Genomic DNA, 26,152 nt, shown 5'->3' on the forward strand with positions numbered 1-26,152 from the left:
TTGTGTGAACCTGCTGATCTGCCGAATTATTAAACCAAATTAAATCAAAAAGGTATCTAGCACAACTGTTAACATATTGACATCAAACCTGGACTTAATGAGATGTTATGCCACATCTGTCACTAATTGCAACTCTTTCACATGTTTTATTCTTCAAAAGGTGGGTTATCATTCATATGCTAGCTATGGTTTTCTGAGCAAAATGTTGTAGGGAATATTGAAGACAAACGGTTTTGAGAACCACTGGTCTACGCTATGCCCATGTCATCTGCAATTTACATTTGACAGAGGCTAACACCGCAAGTATCAGCCAGGGCCATTTTAGAAACAAAATGTATTATCCATACATTGTCGTATGAAAGCTTAATTTGTGGCCGTATTGTGGTAGCATGCTGTAGTTTTGTCGACAACTTGTTCACCGCGTTATCCTGTCCTTCGCAGCCCATCGACTATGAGGGCTTCCACCTCTTCATGGCCACCTACCTGGAGAACGACATCCCAGAGGAGCTGTGTCAGCACCTCTTCACCTCCTTCAAGAGCAAGACGGGAGGAGGCTGCTCGCCTGATGTGTCCCGTGCAGGAGCAGGCATGCTGGGTAGGCACGCTGACTTTGTGTGTGCTTCCTTCCTTCCGACTGGTTCAGTTGTCATGCAGATTGCGGCTCAATCTCTTTTTGTTTTTGAGATTTGTTTTTTGGCTTTTTGTGCCTTTTATTGATAGTTACAGTGAAGATGGACAGGAACGAGGGAGAGAGAAAAGGGGAGAGACATGGAGCAAAGGTCGTCATGAACGGGACTCGAACACGCGACGCGCTGTCAGGCCAGAGTCTATATGTGCCATGCGCCTGGACCACTAGGCCAATGGGCGCCGATTGCGGCTCAATCTCGATTAAGATTTGCATCTTCGGCCCGGACGGCTGGCGTAGCTGTCTGGGCACCTTGGCTGGTAATCCAGTCTGGCAGTGTGCCGCGGGATGGACTCCCGATCCCGACGTCCTTTACTGCGTGTCACCCCCCATCTCTCTTTACTGCGTGTCACCCCCCATCTCTCTTTACTGCGTGTCACCCCCCATCTATCTCCCCATTTCCTGTCCTACTTTCATCTATCCCTCTATCAAAAAAAAAAGAAAAGAGGCTTAAGCCCAAAAAAAAGATATCTTAAAAAAAAAAAGATTTGCATCTTCACTTTAACACACACACACACACACACACACACACACACACACACACACACACACACACACACACACACACACACACACACACACACACACACACACACACACACATTGGATGAGTGGTAGAAATTTGGTCTCCCGGGTTTGAATCCCACAGATGAAAATCACAGCTTTAAATTATCACTGACAATTTCATACAGTCTAGACAGACAGACAGACAGACAGACAGACAGACAGAGACACTTGGGTTCATTACTGCCGCTGTGCTTTGTGCAGATTTTAAACTGTGTCCACCACCTCCTTGCCTGCCATATGGGTATACATGTGTGTCCTGGCCCTGGCATTCTGCTCCGTGTCGTGCATCCTATGCCTGCCGAGCCCCGGAGAAGCGGACGAGCTGGGGAACAGATGGAGTGATGAAAGGATACTGCAATTAGGATTCTATTTGTATTTCATGCTGGCCTGGGCCTTCCGTTTTACACAGAGAGAGAAGGACTGTTGTGTGGGCTGAACAACACAACATGTTTTGCCAGTGTCAAAGACCTTGTGAGGTCGAAACATGTTGGGATAATTAAAGTCTGTTCCTTCTTTTTAAACTTTGAGTGCCCAGAATAGATCTCCCATGTTTTATATGATGTCTTATCCCGTCTGATCCAGGAGCACCTTTTACTATTTTAACTTTACTGACTTGTGCGTGACCGTCTCCGTTGAGCACCTGTTTGTCTCTTTCTCTCTGAGAAATTGGATATTGTTGTCAGGTATGATACCTTCTAGTAGTTCTGCCTGAAGCTCATAACGCAACATCTGCTCTGACCAAGTGGGGATGTCTTGTTGGCAGAGTGGTAGAAATGTGGTCTCTCATGTCAGAGACCCATGCTTGAATCCCATAGGGCATGAAAGTGTTGGGGTTGCACCTTTAATCATCATCACAGGGTATCGAGACTCACTCTCCGAAGCAGGAGCTTAGATGCTAGCTTAAGATTGGTCGAAAGAAATCAATGATTGGATAACAGAATAATTTTCATTTTACTATAACAGTGACTTAAATTGAATGTCACAATGTCATGACTCGTGATTCTATGTCGCACACACAACTGACACCTCAAAGGGACTTTGTTTATGGTTATTCGATTTTTGGCTTTTCACAGGACATTATTATAGAGTAAGGATTCTCAAGCTTCAAGAACTCCAAATTCAATATGCATTATGCCACAGACCCCATTTATAAAATGTTTATCTCTGGGACCCAATCTAAAAACATTTGTATTGTTCTATATGATTTGGTCTATCATGGTCCGTCATTTAGGGTAGGGTTAGGGTTTGGATTTGGGTCAGATATATAGAAATAATAGCCATTCTTGTAGGTTTTCTGTTGTATTTACCTGGGCTGTCCTCCAGCTAAAGAAAGCTTTAAGTGGAAAAACAAATCTGTAAAATTGCCTTTGGCCTTTTCTGGTCGGTGCGGTTGAGAACTGAACAATTCTAATGTGGATTTTGAAATGATAAACTGCCAGAATTAAAGGGTTATATGTAGAGTTTACAAGAGATGTGCATGGAGCTGGGGACCCTGCTGGGTCTGTAATATAGAGACAGGAATCTGAGGGCAGAGAACACAACGCAGGGTGTCCACCCAGGGACGTTGCGATTACGTGGTCTACCATCATGCCCCAAAGGAGTGCAGTGTCTCGAGGAAGTCGCCTGTTCCTTCTACCTTGTCTGTTTGTGGAATCCACTCTTGGAGACTCTCGACATATAGTCTACATTGCCACCTGGTGGTTACTGGATTCATTCCTATAGAATAGTGTCCTTTCCTTACCACCCAGTGACACTTTCACTGTTACAATTAGACCCCATCACACATGATTTACATCCTCCTGCAATGATTATACACTCCTAAACATACTATTCTGTGTAGGGCCGAATATAGTCTAAACATCCAAAGCAGCGGCACAGACACACATAGCCTTTTTTATCTTATTCCACCAGACTAGCCTCTCCTAAGCACAAGAGAGATGGCCCGACAAAGACTGTGATCACTGTAGGGCCATGATTCCATTGTGAGCAGCAAGGGCATGCGGATTTATGTGTTTCTTTCCCCTCTCAGGACCCAACACAATATCTGTCTCTTTAATGCCCTGTGCCGTGGACCAGACTACTCAAAGAGGCCTCTATTGTGCCTGTGGGAGATAGTTTGGAGGTTAGAGCATTCGTTTTCCTGCTCATAAAAGCGTTCAGAGGATTCAGAATATTGCGTCATTTTATTTGACTGTCTGAAAGTGACAATTCATTCAACTCACAGGCTAGCTTGTTTGCTAACCTTGTGAACAGTCCATAATTTAGAGCCACTATAGAGTATAGTGACTGCTGCAAGGCCTGTTCCCTTGTTGTCACTTTGTGTTTGTGTGTATATAATGGGCTAAACTTTCCCTCACCGACTCTCCCTGACTCTGGCACTCTCCGCTCTCTTCTTTAACCCTCAAACGTTACTTTGACGGACCCCAGAGGACCGGCATCTCTATACAGACCAAAGTGGCCCCTGCCCCCATTACAGGTATACCGCAGAGGGAAATTATGTCATCAGGGTCAAGTCATCTCAGCGGCACAGTGAGCCTAATAGTTCCTGCTTTTGTTGTTGTGCTCTTGTGGTCGTAGCTGCACAAAGACTATATGACAGTCTCATGGTTTATAGCGTTGTTGCTTATTAACCACATGAACCCTAGTAACGATTCACTCAACTCACGGTACGATTCGTCCGTGAGTGTAACCATGGTATCCATGAGTTGCTTGGTCGTATTGCAGTTGTGCATGTCGCAAAAAACGAGGGCGAGGCTTGATTTCATATAGGGCGTGCCAGATTGATTTCAGCCGTCACATTTATCACTGCTAGGAATGAAATTAAAGGATCAGCTGTTTGTGATCACTTTATAAATGCCGTGGCGACGTGGGTGTACTACAAAACCGACGCTCGAATTTGGGGCAGATTTTACACTCAATTGATAAATGAGGGCCCAAGTCTTCGCCACAGACACATTGTTTGTCCGTGTACGGACATGTTGATGACCCCTGGTCGTTGATGTAGGGAAGTGGTAAAACGTTTTAGCCTGCTGCACATCCAACACCCCCCCCCCTCTATCTATTCTACACAATAAAATCCAGAGAGTTCATTTTACTTACTAAATGAACACTGCATTTTTCAGTGTATCCTGTAAAATTCAAGTCATTCAATTAACTGCATTCCTTCCCTCTCATGTTGTCTCTATATGACTCCAACAGGGATGAACGGGAAAAGCAGCATCCTCTCAGCTAGGGGCCGGTTCACCCCAGAGCACTCCGGAGGTACAACCATGCCAGGCTCAGGGGCCACCACCTCGCCCTGCTCGTCCCGCTCATCCTCGCAGCGTTCAGGAACAGGGGGCCACACGCCTGGTGCTCCCCACAGATCCCCCTGCACCCAGCTTAAATCCTCAGAGAGCTGCAGCAACGCCCTGACCCCCAACTCGGGCCCCGCCAGGTCCCCCATCTCTCCCCATCTCTCACCAGGTGAGGCTATAGCTACTAGTGGCCTTTAGTTTAACGTAACGTCATTTAATTACAGTCCGGTATTATCCTTATTATCTTGGATATTGTATTGCTGCTGTTTTGCACAACATTGCAAAACATACCACACCCACATTTGTCTGCTTGTATGAGAGAGTAACAAATCAAAATAATGATAATGATAACACATGAGCACTTGTTTGAGCATAACAGCAGCGGAGCAGTGAAGCAGACCTGATTGAATGGGAATCACATCCAAGTGTAACACACTCGTGTGAGCAGCCAGTCGCGGCATTTTCATGAAATAAACTTGTATGGTATGGTGCATAAATGCACCATACACTTTATTGAGCTCACTGAGTGCACCACAAAGTATTTAATTTACTTATTTTACTTTACTATATTTATTTTGGTGCTATTACATTTACTTTATATACCGTTCTGTTTGCATACTTTGCATTGTTGTCTGCATAATACTTTGCAAATATTAAAGTTGTCAGATTTGGAATTGTGTTTATTTCTTTCAGATACATTTTCTACATGAATTTAACCATATTCTAACCATATAAATGGGGGTTAAATGCTGCAATTTGTAAAAAATGACTAAATATGACTCCTAACGTTGTTGAAGTGGGACTCTTAAAATGTCCCTGAGACCCATCTAAAAGACCTCACCTGGGTCCCGGGACGCATTACATTGAAAACCCATTTACAACACTGCAGTAGGCTGACTGGAAATGGGGAGAGAGATTGGGGGGGGGGGGGGGTGACACGACACGCAGCAAAGGTCGTCGGGATTGGGAGTCGGGCTATAGGTGCCCAGTCGGCTATGCCAGCCGCCCGGGCCACTATTACTGTACTTAGTAAAAAATATTCGTTTGGAACATGACTCATGCCCTTATGGTGCTTTAATCCTTTTAGACTCACATGACATCCTGTGAGGATGACATCACACTGTTTTGATCAGCGCGTGCTATCATGCCCTTGCTGTGTACTGCATGCTGAGTCTTCATGTTGCTGCTGTGCCTTCAAAGGTTATCAAAAGTCTCTCTTGAATGTCCCAGTCCCATCTGCTCCCCAAATGAGTCGTTTCCAATTCCCAGTATGCTGAGGAGTTTCACTTGGGACAGCATAACGAGCACAGAGGGCCATTGTTATCTTACGGCCGATCTTTTACACCCGACCTACACAATTGATGCGCCTATTTAGTGCCCATGTGTAGTCTGGCACCATTAGGGCACACTGCTGTCTTACATACAGAGCCTTTGCACTATGCGCTAAGTGCAAAGTCTAATACCATTTAAACAACACATTAACACTATCAAATTCGGGGCCCCCGACCGATCCACAGAGCGCAAAGTCGTCCATCATGCTTTAATAAGTGGTAAAAACAACCTAACTGAAAACCCTGTCTATCTGTTGGTCTGTTGGTCTGTCTGCCCGTCTGAAGAGAGGAACCGGTCGGAGAAGCACATATCAACGCGGCGGAGCCCGTCGCCCCAGAAGGGCACCCCCCTGCCATCACCCCAAGTCGTCTTCCTGAAGGACATTGTCTGCTATCTGTCCCTGCTGGAGAGGGGCACACCAGAGGACAAGCTGGAGTGTGAGTCACGGAGTCTGGGATAAGGGATGCGAGTACAGCACTCTCGTGGGGATGTGCGGTCGAAGCAGGTGTCGTATGCAATTAGAATATTTGTTTGTCTGGGCAAAGGAGGGAAAGCAGGTACAGTTTAAACACTTGAGAATGGAGATGATGAGATGAGATATACTTTATTGTCCCACGAGGGGAAATTTGTATTGGGCAAAAGTGCAGTAGTACATGATGACGCTTTTTAAAACAGACAGACAATACACAGTAGACAATACACAATAGCAGCAATGTACAAGTACAGTATCACAAGAGTAACACAAGAACGGTGCAAAATTGCAATCAGAGGAGGTATATAAATATAAAGTACTAGAGTATTCACAGTTTATAGTATCACAGGTATAAGTGCATTAACTAACTGATGAAGGTCAATAAGTCCCTTCCCCACTAAGAACTATGAACTATGTGGCGGATGTTTAGTAGGACAATTGAAGTGGGAAGAAAATAAAGTTTAAAGCGTTTGCTCTTGCAACGACACGCTCTGTAGCGTCTACCAGAGGGTAACAGCTCATACTCTGAAGATAATACATGAAGGGTCAGACAACACTCTCTTTGACAGACTGAGCACCGTTTTCTCAAAGATTGTCTGAAGAGATGGAGAATCTTTCCTACCAATTAACTTCATGGCTGTTTTTTCCATTTTAGCTATTCTAGATTTGAGCTGGACAGAGAGTGTCCCAAACCAAGCTGACATGCCATATCTGATAATGCTACCTAGCACTGCATCATAGAAAGTTGACATGACTCCCTTGCTCACACCAAAGAGCCTGAGCCTGCGGAGAAAGTGCAAGCGTTGTGCCAATTTGCCACACAGATAGTCCACATGGACGTTCCATTTGAGCTGGTTGTCCATTTGGATCCCCAGGTACTTATATATGATATGATACAACCTGCTCAATTTGCGTGCCCCTCATGACCACTGGGTCATGGGGGGCACTTACACACAGTAGAAGACGTATCTGACCTCCCAGCAGCACCGTGCTTTCAACTTAGCTTGACACCATGAGCAATAAGACTTCCTTTCCCTGAACTGTCTCCTGGTCTCCTGGGGCCCGTTGCTGCCTGTTGGACATCCTCATTAGTATGCCACTGAGCAGAGATCAGTGACGTGCCCTGAGCCCTGGTGGACCAAATTGTGTCCTGTAGCTTCTGAGGCTATATCTGCACACGTACATGCACATAGACACTAATCTTTGCCCCTGTCACCGATGCAGTAGTGGCATGCTCCACTACTTCACCCTGCGGGCTCTCTGGAGAGGCTTCAGGAAGGGGAAGGTTACATGGACTCATTGCCGCTGAGTCATCATGGTTCTCTGTTCTCTCATTCCCCTCTAGTCATGTTCCGGTTGTACGACACAGATGGCAACGGGGTGCTGGACAGCTCGGTGAGACAACCGTTTATGTCTCTCACTCCATGTGTCTCTCTCTGTACTCCAATTTTCTTTCTTGAATCCCTTTCTTTCTTTCTTTCTTTCTTTCTTTCTTTCTTTCTTTCTTTCTTAATTTCTTAATTTCTTAATTTCTTTCTATGCTCTCTCTGTGACTTTTTGTCACTGTGTCTACTTTATGTGAGACTACTCCCTGTCTCTAGCTGTCTCTTTTTCTCTTTCTACTCTCAATGTGTCTCTGTCTTCTGTGAGCATAGCCACTCCAGGAATAGCAACTTGAACACAACACTCCAGTGTTTACATGAAGTCATTGTTGATAGTGGAATCTCCTGCTCTGTTCACTCTCATAACAGCAATGTGCTGGACAGCTTTCCCAAACAGAGAGCGTCATTCCTCCAGAGTCCAGTAGACTCTCTACATACTCCAAATGGTGATATTTAACACTATAGACTTACACAGGCACAGGTGTTTACTACTTACTTACTGTAGTTAATATACTGTATACTTTTGTCCTGCAATGAATACACCCTTTCTCTTTTATCTGTACATGTATCTGTTTTATCTCCTGTGTCACAGTGCACTTCACATTGTCAGTAAGAGTTTCCATCTACATACCTTTGAAACATGTGAGGAGAGGGTGACCAGTTGTAAAACAAAAAAGCACGTGGTCTTAACCACTTTAACTCTTTCATTCCTTTTCTGAGGGCAACCATTGCCGAAAATAGCAGATCTTCAAGCTCACAACTTCTAGATTAAGAATTTAAAAGTCCACACGTTTCGGGCCCGACACGTTACCACTTCTATAAGTAAATATACTGTATGTCTGGGAGCATAAATTGGTGTGCGGAAACTCCGTTTGTTCCTGCACCCAGCCTACTTAGTTTTTTTGGATGTGTGTGTCTTTTGGCTGTTTCTCGGCCTCCTTTGCCACAACTTCTAGATTGACTATGTTTCGTGACAAGTACAGAGTCAACTCCGGTCAAGTTACAAGATGGTTTACGTGGTTTTAACACTTGTTTCTTTGTGCCGGATCTCTTCCTTTCTGATTTAGGAGCTGGATCGTATTATCAATCAGATGGTTCATGTGGCGGAGTACCTGGAGTGGGACTCCACAGAGTTACGGCCGGTGAGCAGAAGCACTCCGGAGATCAACTGGAGATGAGCTAGCCTGAAAACAAAACACTAAAAAAACCACTCATCTCCCTTCCAAACGTTTTATGGTGGTAAAGGTCCACAAAGTCAACTTTATTTATACAGTATATAAAATCCTGTGACCCTTCAGCAGTAGTTCTCAAACATTTTCTGTTTCCAAATGCTTAATATGCGTCGATATGCTTCCCATTATTATATAAAAAACATTATATACAATTTCATGCCAACTTTTGCCACCAGAAACTATAGTAAAATACGCACATCACTTCATGGAGGTGCTGGGTTCAAAAAGTAACATAGGAAAAGAGAGGAAGCCGCACACTCATATGCTCCGAAGGATAAGTTTATTGACGACGTTTCGAGCCAAGGCTCTTCATCTGGTCAAACACTTTTGCCACCATGAAATGTATTCAGACCTGTGGAAGTTGTGGACGCTGTGGATCTCTGACATCTTGTTATTGTCCTGTTGATGACATCATTCTCGCCCAGATGTGGAGGTTCACTGGATGGGAAAAATACTGTATTCACACCAGGCCTTCTGCTAGGTATTGTCTGGCTGGGTAACCAATGTTAACCCATTTAGACCTGAGGACGCATCTGTGTCATATTATAGCTTTTAACCCATTTTGGGGGCGGGAACCCCTTTTGGTGTTTTAACTAAGCATTATGTTATACTTTAGCTATTGAAAAATAGCAGATCTACAAGCTCATAGCGCGCCACCGAGTGGCGCGCTATGAACTTGTAGGTCTGCTATTTTTGAAAAATCGTAAAAATGCGGCACAAATCTTTGAATTTATATTCTTTCAGAGCGAACGTTTTTTTTATTTCGACGTCAGGCCTGAATGGGTTAAAGGGGCGGCAGTGGCTCAGGGTTAGAGTGGCCGGTAGAGCAGCCGGATGGGAACCGCAAGGTTCACAGCTCGATCCCGGGCTTCCCCAGAGTTAGTGTTGAAGTGTCCTTGAGCAAGACTCTGAATCCCTAGTTGATCCCGATGTGCAGGCTGGTGCCTTGTATGGTTACCTCCGCCATTGGTGTATGAATGTGTGTGTGAATGGGTGAATGTAATGCACAATCTACGTAAAGCGCTTTGGATCAAATATATTGATTAATTTAATTTTACTGGGATTAGATTTTTGATACCATCATTTGTCTCGATCCTTGTAGATTCTAAAAGAGATGATGGAGGAGATTGACTACGACCGAGATGGTACAGTCACGTTGGAGGAGTGGATCAGAGGAGGCCTCACCACGATCCCTTTACTGGTGTTGCTGGGCATGGAGACGGTATGTGTGTATGCATGTGTGCATGCATCCATGGGTACGTTTATGCAAGCATGTGCAATGGAGGTAACTGGGGGCAAGTATTTTGGGCTACTGTGAGTCTCAAGAATCATGAAAAAATGATTGCGGATGAAGTTTTGTGAAAAGCTTGGTGTGAATAAATAACGCTTTTAGTTTAAGTCCATTGGGCTCTGCTTTTATTTGCATATACGCATTACAATTAAGGACAATTATACCTTAACGATTATCTCTAGCCCCTCGGCCACCCAGAAGCTGTTACAGCACCAGGAATCATACTAAAACAGACCTCTGACTACCAGGTGGTCGACGTAAATCAACCTGCCAACACTGTACAAATCCTGCATGTTAATTTTAATTTGAACCATTTTTATACTCTCAGAGTCTTAAAGCTGCTATAAGCAATAATATGTCAAATTTTTAATGACCTTTTTTTTCCTTTTTTTTCCAGACAGACAGGAATGGGTAGAACGCTCCTAAACAAAAATTAGCCTCTGTGACACATCTAGGGGCTGGAATCTGCATTCAAAGATGTTCCTAGAAGCTTTGTCATTGGTCGAAAAAAAACCTGGTCGCAATGACTAACCAATCAGGAAGCAGACAGGCAAATCGACCAATGACAAAGCTTCTAGGAAAATCTTTGAATGCAGATGTGCCCCTAGATGTGTCACAGAGACTACATTTTTTGGGGAGCGTTCTACCCATTGCTGGCTGTCTAAAAAAAAAGATCATTAAAATTTTGACATATTATTGCTTATAGCCGCTTTAATGAACACTCAGGATGTTGCTGTGAACCTGCCACCCTCACACAGAGAGGGCTGAGAGGATCCACTGCTCTTGATTCTGTTCTCATCCTGTAGAATGTCCAGGAGGATGGCCAGCACGTGTGGAGACTGAAGCACTTCAACAAGCCAGCGTACTGTAACTATTGCCATACCATGCTGCTGGGCGTCCGAAAGCAGGGTCTCTGCTGCTCCAGTGAGTGCTTGTGTACCCCTGGATCTACTCCTGCACAGTACAATCCAAGCTTTAACTCTGAGAGTGGAAACGTTAGTGAGGAAAAAAAGAGGGTTGCACTTAAAAAAGATAAATTGTTTTAATTACCCATTTAATGCCATTCCAAACCACAGAACGTTTTAGGCCATCTGGTCTTCAACAGTGTGTGTACAAATGTAAAGTTACAAAAGGGTCCATTTGGAAAGGAAGTAATTACTGGTTCCCAGGAGAGAGGAAATTACTTTTCTGCACTCACCCAGCCGATTGCTGCTCAGATGGCTCGGATGAGCACAAGGGGGAGTGTCCCTTGCTCAGGAACACATCAACTGAGCGAGCCACGGTGCCGAATCGGCAACGTTCCAATTCCTAAACGGCCTCCCTATAGTCCCTACCCACTCAGCTACGGCCGCCTTAGCGGCTCCATTTTGTTCCATTTGTACACTCTTTGAGTTAAATGAACACTGAGCATTTTACTGCGTGCTTTGTCTTGCATGACGGTCATGCCTGCGTGTCTGTCTGGCTGTCTGCCTCCCTTTCCATCCATGTCTGTGTGTCTGTCTGGCTGTCTGCCTCCCTTTCCATCCATGTCTGTGTGTCCACCTGCGTGTCTGTCTGGCTGTCTGCCTCCCTTTCCATCCATGTCTGTGTGTCCACCTGCCTGTCTGTCTGGCTGTCTGCCTCCCTTTCCATCCATGTCTGTGTGTCCACCTGCCTGTCTGTCTGGCTGTCTGCCTCCCTTTCCATCCATGTCTGCGTGTCTGTCTGTCTGTCTGCCTCCCTTTCCATCCATGTCTGTGTGTCCACCTGCCTGTCTGCCTCCCTTTCCATCCATGTCTGTGTGTCTGTCTGGCTGTCTGCCTCCCTTTCCATCCATGTCTGTGTGTCCACCTGCCTGTCTGCCTGCATGCCTGTATGTTTTTTCCTGTCCGTCTCTTTATCTCCCCCTTCATGTATTTTCTCCTTCTCCATCTCTTTCTCTTGTCCTTTGTCACATCTATTATTGTCTGTGTTCTCTCTATCTTCCCCTATTTGCGACCTTTTTTGCTTGTCAAGTCCTCTAGTCTAAGGTCTGAGTGGCCCTGAATCAATCCAGTTTTTCACTGAACAGGCAGCACACTCACCATTAGAAAACCATTAGCTATGTCATTATGTGTAATTGTGTTATTGATCGACGTTCTGCCACAGAGCACTTCTCAGGGCTAATGTTACTGTATAGCCACAACCCATCATGTCAGGTTTATTTTCCACTTATGCACAGACTGATGTTCTGAGGCAATTTATACTGTACTTGTAGATGTGCTAATCTAATTCCTTTCTCAACCGACACTTGTTCTCAACGTGGACAAGTGCCCTGGAACCCCAGGGGCTAAAGGCCAGGACAAAGTACTTTTTAGTTGCGTTGGGGGTGAGAGAAGACACGCAATGCACGCAATGTTATTGCATGTGTATACATGGTGCCCTACATTGCTTATGTCGGTCTTGTGAACTATTATGTGCAATACACAAATTCATCCACTAGATGGCAGTTGGTATGATATGATATATGATATAGTACTTTATTGTCAGTTCACACTGAAATTTGTCTTGCGACCCAGCAGCCAAGTATGCAGAACACATATACACACATTTGACATAACACAAAGAACAAGACAATTTACATACATAAAGACATGAAGACAAGAGCAATATCCACTGCTTAGATTACCCCGTGGCTACTACAACTCCTGATTAAGCCTCAAGGTCGACTGGTGGACAAAGTACCTCTTTAGTCTGACCTTATTGTATGCTGGTACACCATATCTCCTTCTTGAAGGTAGCAACCTATATTCTCCATACAACACATGCTTAGTATTAGAGGTGATATTCCTTGCTAACCTTAGGATGCTGTTATCATCATACGTGGATGTATAAGTAGTGATGTAGTGTAAACATTATACTCAGTTGTAAAACGTTATATATTTAACAAAAGCCAACGTGGGATCCCCCTCCTGCTTGGCGCTTTCTGCATCGATTACGGGCAACTCTGTAAAGCACTTAAATGGTCGACCATTTGGAACCAAATGGGCCCTTTTGGATCTATAAATCTGAATGTACATTTGTACAAGACACTCTCTTAAATTATTACTGAGGATTTTAAAGTGTAGATTGGGGTCCCGGAGATAAATATTGTTTCAAATGGGGGTCTGTGGCCTAATGATGATCAAACTGGGGGTCCTTGAATGTTGAATGGACTGCATTTATTATAGCACCATTGTAGTTTTTACGACCCTTCAAAGCACTTTACAATGTACTTCACATTCACCCATGCACAGCGCACGCACACACACACACAGACGGTGGAGGAAGTCACCAACCTGCTCATTCGGAGCAGTTAGGTGTTAAATGGCTATGGTAAGGAGACGCGCAGCCACAAACCATACAATTCCAAGGCAGCCACTCTACCCCGTGAACCAATGCTCCTGTGATGCACTGTCTCACTGTCTAACTGTTTACCATATCTTGCTGTTTTTCTTGCAGTATGCAAGTACACAGTCCATGAGCGCTGTGTGTCCAAAGACATTGCTGCCTGCATCAGCACATACGCCAAGTCCCGTAGACATACCAATGTGAGTGGAAACAACCACACAAGCATGCAATTCAATCATATCAACAGGATGTGTCAGACAAACATGAAATCATGCAAAACATGTTACTTTTTTTAAATGTTGTTTTTCAGTTTTTGTTTGTTATATGAAAAAGTATTAGTTTAAATGTTAAAGAATCAACTCAGTATCATACTAGTAGTATAATAATCTTTAATACTTTTTCTCAGCTTCTTGTTTTGAGGTTTAACAATATTTGATCTTATTCAATTACTTGGGATTTCAGTGTATGACATACTGTAATGTGAAAACATCTACACTTTGATAATCTGTATAAAACTGAAAAATCACCCTTTCATAGACTCAGAGTATTTCAGCAGGTAATTAAGTGACTGGCAAAGCTTTCGCCCTGATCTAGATTGAACCTAAAATACCTCAGTAATGTCTTGGGCGCAGGTAATGAGACAGTCAGTAACATTGATCAGGCTAATAATCTATCTCATTGGCTTCTGGCCCAGTTTAACTGCTCAGCAAGGCTCATGGGAGGAGGGAGCTCATACCCTCCTGTTTATATACTGTAGTTAAAGCCACTTTCAAGCTGCTCTCCCCATTTTGGGCATATCATTATATGTAAAATTTGAAATGTAAATTTTGTATTTTTGAGTGGTGCAACCAGCTATGTGTGTCCCTGGGTCTGAGCACGGAAATAGCATATTTTCACCAAGTGTCACTGTTGCGCAGCCTAACACACCATCAAAGTGTCACTGTTGTGCAGCCTAACACACACACACACACACACACACACACACACACACACACACACACACACACACACACACACACACATATACAGTAGTGTGTGTGTGTGTGGAGGAGAGCTTGTACAGTACAGTACAGTACAGTACAGTACAGTACAGTACAGTACAGTACAGTACAGTACAGTACAGTACAGGCCTCGCGCAGCCAGCCTTCATCTGCCTTTGCATTGCATATTGCCCCAGGCTGATTAAGTCTGGCCCCTCTAAATTGTGGGAGGACTTCACGGCCGAAATGGTGATGATTGATGAGCCATCCAGATTCGTCTGGAACCAGGCTACTGTATAACCAACCAGGCCCCAGTATGCAAATATGGGGCGGGACATTACGAGAAAACCAAAACTAACACTGAGAGGGACGGGACTAATGTCCACGCAGTGATGTTAGTATCGCTATGTGAGGCTAAGTAGTAAGTACGTACAGTAGCACCCAGGCCCGGTTCTTCCTACAGGCCGACGAAGCGGCGGCTTCGAGCGCCGCTTTACTCTGTCCCAACTCTGTCTCTGCCCAGTGTCCCCCCAGTGCCCCCCCAGTGCCTCCCCAGTGCCTCCCCAGTACCTCCCCAGTGTCTCCCCAGTGCCAGTGTCCCGCCAGTGCCTCCACAGAGCCTCCCCAGTGTCCCCACAGTGCCTCCCCAATGGACCCCCAGTGCCTCCACAGTGTCCCCACTGTCCCCCCAGTGCCTCCACAGTGTCTCCTCAATTTTTGGGACAGAGTAAAAAAAAATCCTGCTTGGGGCGCCAGATTGCTCAGGACCGGCCCTGGTAGCACCACTCACTTCAGACGGGTCTGAATTTTTTACACTTTGTTTTTCGTTTTTCTTTTAGGTTTTATGACCTCATTTACACCCATACAACCTGAACTTTGAACATGCAGTGGATTCTCTGTGGTCTGGGGTTTTCTCTGTATGTTCTGAAGCCTTTTGAGCTTCAATGAAAACAGGCAAAATCCCTCAACAGTGACATCTGCTGGCAAATTCCTATGTCATATATGGGATATAATAGTCTAATCGCCACTGCTCATGATCACTGTTGTGTTAATGTGAATGCATTTTATATAGTATTTTAATGCAACTGTGTATTTTTTGTAATGTTTTATTGTTGTAACTGACTGCCGGTGTGCCAAAGACGAATTTCCATTTTATGTCAATTTAATGGACAATAAAGTTTTCTTTATCTTTATCTTTATCTTATTTGTGGACTCTTACCTCACAGGCCACAGGGAAATCAGAGCACTTGTTTGAGCCAGAAAACCCCAGACCACAGAAACTCTACTGAATGTTAAAAGTTCAGGTTGTATGGGTGCAATTGAGCTTAGAAGACCTAAAAAAAAAGATGAATTACAAAAACTTTTTTTAATGTCACGATCCCTTTAATAGTGAAAATAGAAGGTCTACAATCTCACACTGTATTCGATGCGTGGTGAACTTGCAGATTGACAATTTTCACCATTCGTTGTACAGCGAAATAGATAGGGCTTAAGTGGTCAACAGCTTATAGCACCAGAGCGTAGGGAGGAGTTTCGCTCAGAACGGGTTATTCTGGTTGCCATTTTCCTGCCTACCAGTAGGCTAGTAGGCTATAGTAGTAGGCTGCGAGGCTACATTTTCCAGCCTCACTGTGGAGACATATACCATTGTAGATATAAAATAATTAAATAAACACTGTATAGTTTGGGTGTCAGATGACAAAATATCATAACCTTCAGCAACATTCCCAAACACATGTATGCTCTGCTCTCTACCTGTCCTCAAACGAGCATGACAGTGTAATCAAAATAATAATGGTCAGATCGCATACAGACACAGATTATTTATTTACTGCGGAGAGAACACATGTTTGTCACTGAATACTCGTCACTCTCGTGGTGTTTTTCCCCCTCTCCGTGGTTCCATAAGGATATGTCCACATGTCTTCTCATCAAGTAAGATGTAAACATTGAGATCTGTTTTGACGTGAGGGGAGGGGAGGCGGTTATCAGATCAGAACACCCGAACATTTTCTAACGGCGAATAATAATATTACCACCGTCGATCCAGAGCCATAGAGTAGAAGAGGTGTGACAAGTCAAAGATAGGAGAGAGATGGAAGATGGTGTACTGCAGTGACAGTGTACACACCAGCGTCACTGACAAGCAAACTTACGAACTACAGACTGGCAGCCAAGTAGGCTAGTAGGATGCACACATCACTACGCTCTCCCTCTATAGACCTCAATTTTATCAGGGCCTTTACAGATTGACCTCTCGCTCAATAATTGGCCTATGAGCTCACATGTTTGTTTGTTTCCTTTCTTTCTTTCTTTCTCTCTTTCCACCTGTCGCTCACTGTCTTTCTTTGCTCTCTTCAGGCTATGCAGCATGTATGGATGGAGGGTAACTCTCCCACCAAGTGTGACCGCTGTCACAGAAGCATCAAGTGTTACCAGGGTCTGACTGGCCTGCACTGTGTGTGGTGTCAGATTACTGTGAGTATCAAAACACATAATGTATGCACAAAAATAGTGTATAAATCCATTGGGAACACCTAGATTCTCTGAGCCTTGATGCAAAGACATGTCGCATGTATTTCATGACATACAGTCAGAGAGGTTATAAAAGAAATGCATACATTAAAATAATGTATATACTCAGTATGTCTTTCTATTGAGTGTTTTGATACAAGATAAGTTGTGGATATAGATAAACATGTATGATGTAGCCTAGAGATAATTAGTGCTCAACATGCTAACCCTGGTCTCTACTGGATTACTGGATGAAGAATAACATCTCTTTTTTCCCACAGTTTTGTTTATTCAGGATTTCAGGGCATACATTAAATAATGACGTACTTACATTTTATATGAAGCACCTTCCGTATATAGGACATAAGCCAATAATGTGTGAAGAATATCATCTCTGACTGATATCCAACCAAAGCCCAGACAAACCTTGTTTACCATAATACACCCCTTTTAAAGTACATTGGAATGAACACAGATTTGCCCTCCTTCCCTCCCATAGTCACGTAATAGTGTTCTTGTTATGCAGCAGTCAGGTTATGTCATTAGTTCTGATACAGTGCCAGCAGGGAGAAAGAACGAGTGAAATAGAGCAAGGCTGCATACACAGACCTGCAAACGCACACACTCATGCACGCACGAACGCACGCACGCACACATGCACGCACGCACACTCTCTCTCACACACACACACACACACACACACACAATACAACCCTTACTGTTGTATTTTCTGTCCACTAGATGGCACCATTGACATGTAGATTATATTTTGTTTGGCATCAGCACTTTTGTGTAAAATCCACATTGAGTGTTGAGTGTAATGATTACAAAACACTAATATAAGTGCACTCCTCTCTATCATCCTGGTCAGCTTCATAACAAGTGTGCATCCAACGTGAAGCCAGAGTGTGACGGAGGTGCTCTGAGGGACCATACTTTGCTGCCCTCGTATATCTGCCCCGTGGTCCTGGTGAGAACAGTCCTCTCTGCCCGCAGCACTGAACATTTAACCTCTATTCTTAGTCAAAAAGACCTGAGTTAAAATTGTACTACACTTTTTTCCCGGCCTACACACCAAATTTCTTCTGCCAATTACAGATCTACAAGCTCAGCTTGTAGATCTTCTATTGTTGTTCTCCCCAGAATAGAGATGATGTGGTTCAAGTGGTTAATGTCGCTGTCGTTCTCTGTAAAAATCTAATTAAACACAATTAATTTAACTTTTTGACTGTACAAATTTAACCAAATGGACCTGCAAGGGTTACAGGCACTTTTAACATTTTATTGAATAGGATCTCTGGCTACCGCAATGCATTTCAACTCACTGCATTGTGCTGCTATTGACGGCGAAGAGATTTGTGGTAGAGGGATACAGTAGAATTGTAAGTGGTAAAATATCTTGGAACCCTTCTCCCCTCAATACTGTTTGACTTCCTCTATTCCTTTCCCTATCTCTCTGTCTGTCTGTCTCTTTGTCCATGTACCTGTGTGTATAGGACCGTCACTCTGTGGTGAAGCGTGGAGAAGGGGACTCCCCACCCAGCACCAGTCCCGATGACACTAACCAGACCTTTAAGTTCTCTCCGGGAGACGGTCAAGCACTACAGGTATACCTAATATCAGAGAGGGAACACAGAATTCATGTCCTAGAGCAGGGGTTCTCAACGTTTTTGGCCGGGGACCCCCGGAAATGCTTTGGCAACGTCTCGGGACCCACGCCCACTCCCGACACCCAATATAAATTGACTGCTACAATAACCTTAACCCATTTTGGGCGGGAACCCCTTTTGGTGTTTTAAGCATTATGTTATAATTTAGCTATTGAAAAATAGCTAAGCTCGTAGCGCGCCACCGAGTGGCGCGCTACGAGCTTGTAGGTCTGCTATTTTTGAAAAATCGACCCCGAGGGGTCGCGACCCACGGGTTGAGAACCCCTGTCCTAGAGAAACCTGATGGAGCCGGAGGGTGTATCATTGTATCTCTGTCTCTCTGTCTCTCTCTCTGTCTCTCTGTCTCTCTCTCTCCATCCAGATCACCCCTCTCCCAGGTACACATCCTCTCCTAGTCCTGGTCTAACCCTGTCTCTCTCTCTCCATCCAGATCACCCCTCTCCCAGGTACACATCCTCTCCTAGTCCTGGTCAACCCAAAGAGTGGTGGGAGACAGGGGGAGAAGTGAGTTCGCTCTAATCTAACTTCCATCCCAAGCATCCCTATTTCTATAACATTTTGGCAGTCCTGCCCCCGACGAGCGGCCTGGAAGAGAATTTCCCATTCATTTTTCCCATAGTCGTTTCAGAAAGTATTTATTTAAAGACCTTAACGCCTCGGACAAAGCCAACTCGGATGGTGACAACTCACGACAATAAACACAATGTTTTGGGCCGAACAAGTAATTAGAAAGAAGAAAAAAAGGGCAGGGTACAACACTTTATTTGTTGTTTTTCTTCTTGTTCGGCCCAAAATATTGTGTTTATTGTCATGTTTTGTCCGAGTTGGCTTTGTCCGAGGCTTACAGGTCTTTAAATAAATACTTTCTGAAACGTCTATGGGAAAAATGAATGGGAAATTTTCTTCCGGGCCACATATTCAGTGTGGAGCAAAACATTTTGCCATTTTGTCACTGGGAAACTATGAAGATAGATTATTGATCAAGACATACAACTTCCTGCACATGGTGCATTGTAATGTAAGATGCATCTCTATTTATGGCATATTGTGTGGAAGATGTCTGTTCCACAGTAAAGCACAGTGTGATGCCTCTGGATTATTGTAAAGATTTATATTTTACTCATGTTTGCTTTATTGAGAAACAAACTAAGGGCAACACATGACACAAAACCTCAAAAAGCTGAATTATAGGGGAAGAAAGAGGGATGAGAAAGACCGATCAGGAGAAACAGAAAGGTAGACAGTTGTATAAATTAGATAGAGAAAGGAAGAAAGAGACATTTTAGCAATGGGCCCTTGTTGGACCCTGCAGTATCTCTGAACATTATTCTTTGAAGTGCGAAGGAGACATTGTAGCTCAAAGTGTTCCCCAGTTCTCCACTTACCATGCAACAAAGACACATCACCATAGCAACACACACTTAAATACCAGTAGAAAGGAAATCATTCTCTATTAATAGCTAATTGTCGCACAAATAATTTTCTATTAATAGACACTTCTCACACAAAAGGCCCTTTCAGTGCTATTTTTGTGTACTTCCAATCTGCATTTAGGAGTATATACAGTTTGCTCAACTTAACAGGTCTTGGCTGATTTGTCACTTACTAAAAGCTGTAGAAACCAACCTTTACTTACGGTATGACTTGCTATCTGACATCGAGTAGCTGTTTTTGGTTACAAATCCATACATATTTCTGCCACATATACTGCCTAAAACATCATCAGCTAAGAATTTATCAAGATACTGTGGACAGTATATATATTTTTTTCACACAATTTCATTGATGGTAGCCATATGGGGGTAAGTAATCCTACAGTCTGATGTACATACTACATGGGTATAAGGTGACATTGACTGGACTTTGCACTTACTCGGGTTTAGTGGCATTTTGATTTTGAAGATAGACCTGTCAAAGTGGTTCAGAGCTTCTTGTGATGTTGTCTGTGTGTGGACTAGAGTAATGTTGTCAAGTTACTTCCATCTACAGTCATTGACGCAGCTCTACACACATCCTTTGATTAGGACACATGATGTATAGAGTATAATAAACTTTATTATTTTCTTTCTTAATTTCTTCTTTCCTTCTCTTGTCTCTCCTCCTTTCAGGGTGCTAAGAAAGTTTCAGTATCTGCTCAACCCCAGGCAGGTGTACAGCTTGGATCGAGGAGGGCCCATGGTTGGGTAAGTGTGACATATACAAGCCTTTGGCTTAGGTTGATGGCACTCAGACACTTGTACAGTACATAGAGTATAGGCAGGGGTGCACATAACAGGTGCTCCAGTGTGCATGCGTCGTCAAAATGCATGCTACACGGCAGATTATATGCATGGAGGCACTTTTGCGTACCAAGAGCTGGGGCCGCTGGGACTGGAGAATCCATTCCTGACACAACATTCCGCTGCATTACAGCCAAGCGCTCGTCCAAGAAGCAAGCCCCATTACGAGCTCTGGTGTCAAGTGCTACGTCCTGTAAGTGGCTCCCACGCATGTTGGTAGCCACGGGTTAGTTCTAACGTGCCATGGGTTAGTTTTAACCTGCCACACATGTCGGGAGCCACGGGTGAGTTTTAACCCGCCATGGGTTAGTTGTAACCGGTCACGCATGTCGGGAGCAACAGTGTTGTCGGACTAATGCCTGTCGGACTGTTAGTATGTCTAACCAACGTATGCACCCCGGAGCGCCTCAGTAGGCCACGGCTGCAGAGTTCATGCGCAATCTCATGCTGGCGAAGGTAGCCAGGTGTTATTTATTTTGGCTGTATTGTTAGTATTGGACCAATACAGTGTGTCCCTGTTGAACTGTTGTGGAGGTTGGCCAAGAGGACTTGCATACAGTACACATAAAATAAACAGTTGACAGACACATACAGTACATAAATACATTAGACGCAAAAGAGTCGACGCTATGTTCCTTGCGCTCAATGTTATTGTGCATCGGAACTTAAGCCATTCATAAAAAATGCACTAGACAGCACAAGAGAGTCCTGAATGATTCACCTGAAAGTGGCTGACCTCTATTCTCTCTACCCCCGCAAATCTCTTTGTGTATCCCCCCTCCTTCTCTCTGTCTCTCTCCCCTTCCTGTCTCTCTTTTGGCAGTCACGACTCTCTCTGTCTCTGTCTCTGTCTCTGTCTCTGTCTCTGTCTCTGTCTCTGTCTCTGTCTCTGTCTCTGTCTCTGTCTCTCTCACTCTCTCTCTCTCTCTCTCTCTCTCTCTCTCTCTCACTCTCTCTCTCTCTCTCTCTCTCTCTCTCTCTCTCTCTCTCTCTCAAAAGCATTGAAGGAAAAGAGAAGCAGACTCAGTGACGTAATCGGTTCTTAAGGGAAAATGCTGTGGATAATACACAGGGAGACAAGCAGAGAAACAGCAGGGGTGGAATGATCTGCAGTGATGTAATGTCATTATTGTTGAGCAGCAGTCAAGTCGTCTAATTAGTCCACAGAGATAGTACTAATAGGATGAGGGCAAGAGGGAAATAGACACACACACACACATGTACACACACAAGCACACTTTAGTCATTATTTATGCAGATGCAGATGCAGACACACACACGCACGCACGCACGCACGCATGCATGCAGAAAAATACATGTACAAAGGGACACACATTACTTAAGCCTGATTTATATTTGAAAATCTCTACGTGCAACTATAAACTGACAACACGTCACGCCTGCGTCGTATCGTCCCAGAAGCTTCCCTCCCCCACCCCCTCCCATATGTGTGTCATAAGACGTTGAGGGTTGATTTCACCCAACACCGTCACAGTTTACCTCCTTTTATGATGATTTCCTGTTTTCGATTATATAGAAGTGTATATTTGCATGTCTCTAAATGTTCTGATGAATTGAAAATGGTGGACCCTGTTGTAAACAAGTGTAATGCTTTATGGCGTCGTCCACAGTTAATTAACAGTTTTTGCATTGAGTTGTGCTTGAAATGTACTGTAATTCTGCAAACTGTTATAAATACTTCAATCAATCAATCAATCAAATTGTGAGCTTATCGGCTATTTTTGGTCCATGACACCGTCATACGACAGGGTATTAATTAGGCTTTGCTGTACCGTCTACTGTACTGAGTAGACTGCGTTGAGCTCTCTTGATGCTCAGAGGGTTGATGCACCTCTGTTTCCATGGGCTCCCTAGCAACAGTCTCAACAGACTTTGAGGTGCCATGCAGCTCACCCCATACTGATTTGATTAGAAAAGGCTATTAGGCTATTCTTGTTCCTCTGTGATTAGTAATAGCTTCCGTCTTTACAATATCTTACATCAACGTTGGCCCGCTGGCATATCGGTCCCAGAACCTAGGCTACGTTGAAACACTCATTACGCTAAAACGGCCCTAGCCACTTGGCCTATGGCCGTTTTAGCCCAAGGAGTGTTTTTTGTGCAGAACTAATGCTTGGAATGGATTTAGCATCATGAAAACCCCCTAGTTTGACATGTCACATGCTGCTTAAAGCATGATGAAATTTAGATTTATTTTTCCTTATAAGTTGTTAATGGTATGGTCACATATTATGTCAATTGTGAATTGCTCAACATATCCAAGTTAGCATCCGGCAGTTTCTAAATGCTGGGGACCCATACTCAACATTTCTAACATAAACCTTTGGTGTACTAAACATGTCACATCACAAATCACATTCACATCCTGAAATCACATTCTGGCGAGTGGACTATATTGACACAATGGCACATGGTCCTATTGGCTGTTTAGTTTCTGATGTGATGCATGCAGGAGCATGCTGCTCCTTGCTGAGGAAATGTCACCAAGAGCATCATCATGGCATGAAGGCACTTCACTAAATCTCAGCTTTTGGTCTTCTGTCATCTAATAATTGGCCAGAAGAGGGAGCTGTCTGCCTCGTCGCCATTAATACACAGTATAGCCCACAGTGAAACCAGCACCGACTCTGAAAGTATAACAGGGTTTTACACTTTCAGAGCTAAATTAACATGCGAAGGACTGGTAGTACACGCAAAGAACTGGACCGTTATATCAGTTTAGGAGGCTGAAGGCAAATCTGGCAGCTATCATATTAGATGGAGGATGTCCCGTCCTGCAGTACACAGTGCAGTATATAATATTCCTAACTAGACATGGGCGAGACATGTTGTTTTGGTCCAGGGCCAGCCAGGTGCTGTGACAGAGGGAGAGAGACGGAGGTAGCGGTGTGCTGTTTGCAGCTGTCTTATGAAGGAGAGAGATGAAAGTTGCTGTCGACACTTTTGTTCGGGCTCACATTAAAGGTCCCTTTGAAGGGGACACACTCAAAGCCACCTCCTGGGTTTTTTATGGCCAGGAATGGAGTGAACACAGCTGGAGAGGAGACGCACTGATAAACTGAAAACACAGCTCTCGCTGTCTCTTTCTCTCAATTTGATTTGTCCACTTATCTTTCAAAATCCCACAATGACTATTAGGAAAGGAAATGTGATTAAAGGATGAATTTTTTTCTGAGAGTGAGCAAACCTTTAACTAAAACCAAACACTGGATGTATTTTCCTTCTCAATTTCCCCCCAGGCTCAACTTTTTCCACGACGTCCCCGATTTCCGGGTGCTTGCATGTGGAGGTGATGGCACTGTTGGCTGGATCCTTGACTGCATAGGTATATCCTATATAGACTATAGACTCATCCTAATTACAGTTCATAGCTGATGTATTGTATGTTAACAGTAGCCTTTATAGATAGTCGCCTCACAGAAGGTCCTGGGTTCGATTCCCGCTCGGGACGCTGTGGGCGCTGGGGGCGTGTTCTCTCCTCCGCGTCATCAGTGCCCATACCCGAGGCGGGGTTGGCGAAAGGGCCTTTCTGTGTGGAGTTTGCATGTTCTCCCCGTGTCCCCTAGGGTAAGTACCCTCACAAAAAACATGCAGTAATCCTGGTCTCTAAACTACCTCCCCCTGGCCAGCCTGATAGAGGGGAAAGGAACTGGTCGGAATAACGTGTTCCTTCCACGCGCTACGTCCGGCCGGGGAAACTCCCCCCTGTCAGGTGAAAAGAAGCAGCTTGGACTCCTCATACATAGAAGGAAGCATGAGGTCAGTCCGCTGCCCCCCCAGGTTGGCAGAGGAAGTGTAGCGCCCAGGATTACATTAGATAATTAACACTGGGTGAAAAAATGGGTTGCATAATCGTGGGATAAAGATTATATATAAAAAAAAAACAGTAACCTTTATAGATAGTTAATTTAGTCCCAAACCCCAAAACATGTCTACCTGTCAGCACTGTCCTACCAACTGTTTGTAACGGGGTGTCTTTGTTTGCAGACAAAGCCAACTTCTCCAGGCACCCTCCAGTGGCCATCCTCCCTCTGGGCACAGGGAACGACCTGGCTCGATGCCTACGCTGGGGAGGAGGTGAGAGAGACCCCCATGGTTCTGTTTGTATGTATAGTATGTTACGAGAGAAAGTGTTAAAACGGAGAGATCACCGGAGTGAGAGATAATGAGAGACGAGGTTCTGCACAATACAATGATCAGTGTTCATTTTAACACCTAGAACGAAGACGAGGTTCTGCACAATACAATGATCAGTGTTCATTTTAACACCTAGAACGAAGACGAGGTTCTGCACAATACAATGATCAGTGTTCATTTTAACACCTAGAACGCCCGGGGGTATTTGTAACCATTAAATCAGGACGCCCAGCGATTTGTTTCTTCAGGGTCTATTTCAAGATTGCTCCGCGCCATTTTGGAAGTAGCTTGAAGTTGCTAGATGTAGCCAAAACACCCCCCGAGGGGATCGACAACAACGGGAAGTATGATTACTTATGATTACAAACGACGGACCGCGATGGGCCGTCAAAAACATAATCTTTGGTTTTTCGGATTTTTAGCTGCGTTTCTCCGTCGGTTTTCTGTAAAACGCGTCCAGTGTGCCACCTTTATTCACGTTTGAAGATTTTTCCTCTCGTCCACTAAAATGGAGGGGCACCACTTTGGATGACGTCCCAACCGGAAATGACATCAAATGTTGCTCAATCAGCGCTCCCAGCCTGTGGAGTGGTTATGATATGATTAATGTTCCGTCCTGTGATTAATCTCCGTCCTGGGCGACGAGCGGGATTATTTGATAGGACGGAGACCTCCGTTTATGCCGCTCGAAGTGTTAATTACAATTACAATGTATGTATACAGTGACAATAAAGCTCTTATTATGTGAACCTTGTTATGCTAGAAACCCCCTGCCCGGCATTGGCTAGTTATAAATAATACATGAGGGCAATAATTTGACTGGCTGATTATGACTACTTGATTGTTGTATCCAACACAGCGCTTACCCGGGCTTACTGTATGAATAGGCTTAGGCTGTAGCCAAGAAACTGACAGATCCCAGCGGGGTTTGGAACAGTTGAATTAT

General features: G+C 44.2%; 1 protein-coding gene across 1 annotated transcript in view; it reads left to right on the forward strand.

Moving 5' to 3' along the window:
- The window catches only part of dgkg (diacylglycerol kinase, gamma), an 89,178-nt gene that overhangs the window by 15,134 nt on the left and 47,892 nt on the right, over positions 1-26,152 (forward strand). Inside the window, exons 3-17 of the mRNA XM_079518859.1 lie at positions 442-595; positions 4,451-4,717; positions 6,165-6,317; positions 7,698-7,747; positions 8,802-8,876; positions 10,069-10,188; positions 11,064-11,181; positions 13,717-13,805; positions 16,947-17,063; positions 17,971-18,069; positions 18,596-18,706; positions 19,200-19,273; positions 20,878-20,952; positions 24,309-24,394; positions 25,057-25,146. Of these exons, the coding sequence (XP_079374985.1) occupies positions 442-595; positions 4,451-4,717; positions 6,165-6,317; positions 7,698-7,747; positions 8,802-8,876; positions 10,069-10,188; positions 11,064-11,181; positions 13,717-13,805; positions 16,947-17,063; positions 17,971-18,069; positions 18,596-18,706; positions 19,200-19,273; positions 20,878-20,952; positions 24,309-24,394; positions 25,057-25,146 (1,678 nt within the window). The remainder of the gene's footprint in view (positions 1-441; positions 596-4,450; positions 4,718-6,164; positions 6,318-7,697; positions 7,748-8,801; positions 8,877-10,068; positions 10,189-11,063; positions 11,182-13,716; positions 13,806-16,946; positions 17,064-17,970; positions 18,070-18,595; positions 18,707-19,199; positions 19,274-20,877; positions 20,953-24,308; positions 24,395-25,056; positions 25,147-26,152) is intronic.

Source organism: Electrona antarctica, assembly GCF_951216825.1.
Source record: "Electrona antarctica genome assembly, chromosome: 13".
NCBI lineage: Eukaryota > Metazoa > Chordata > Actinopteri > Myctophiformes > Myctophidae > Electrona > Electrona antarctica.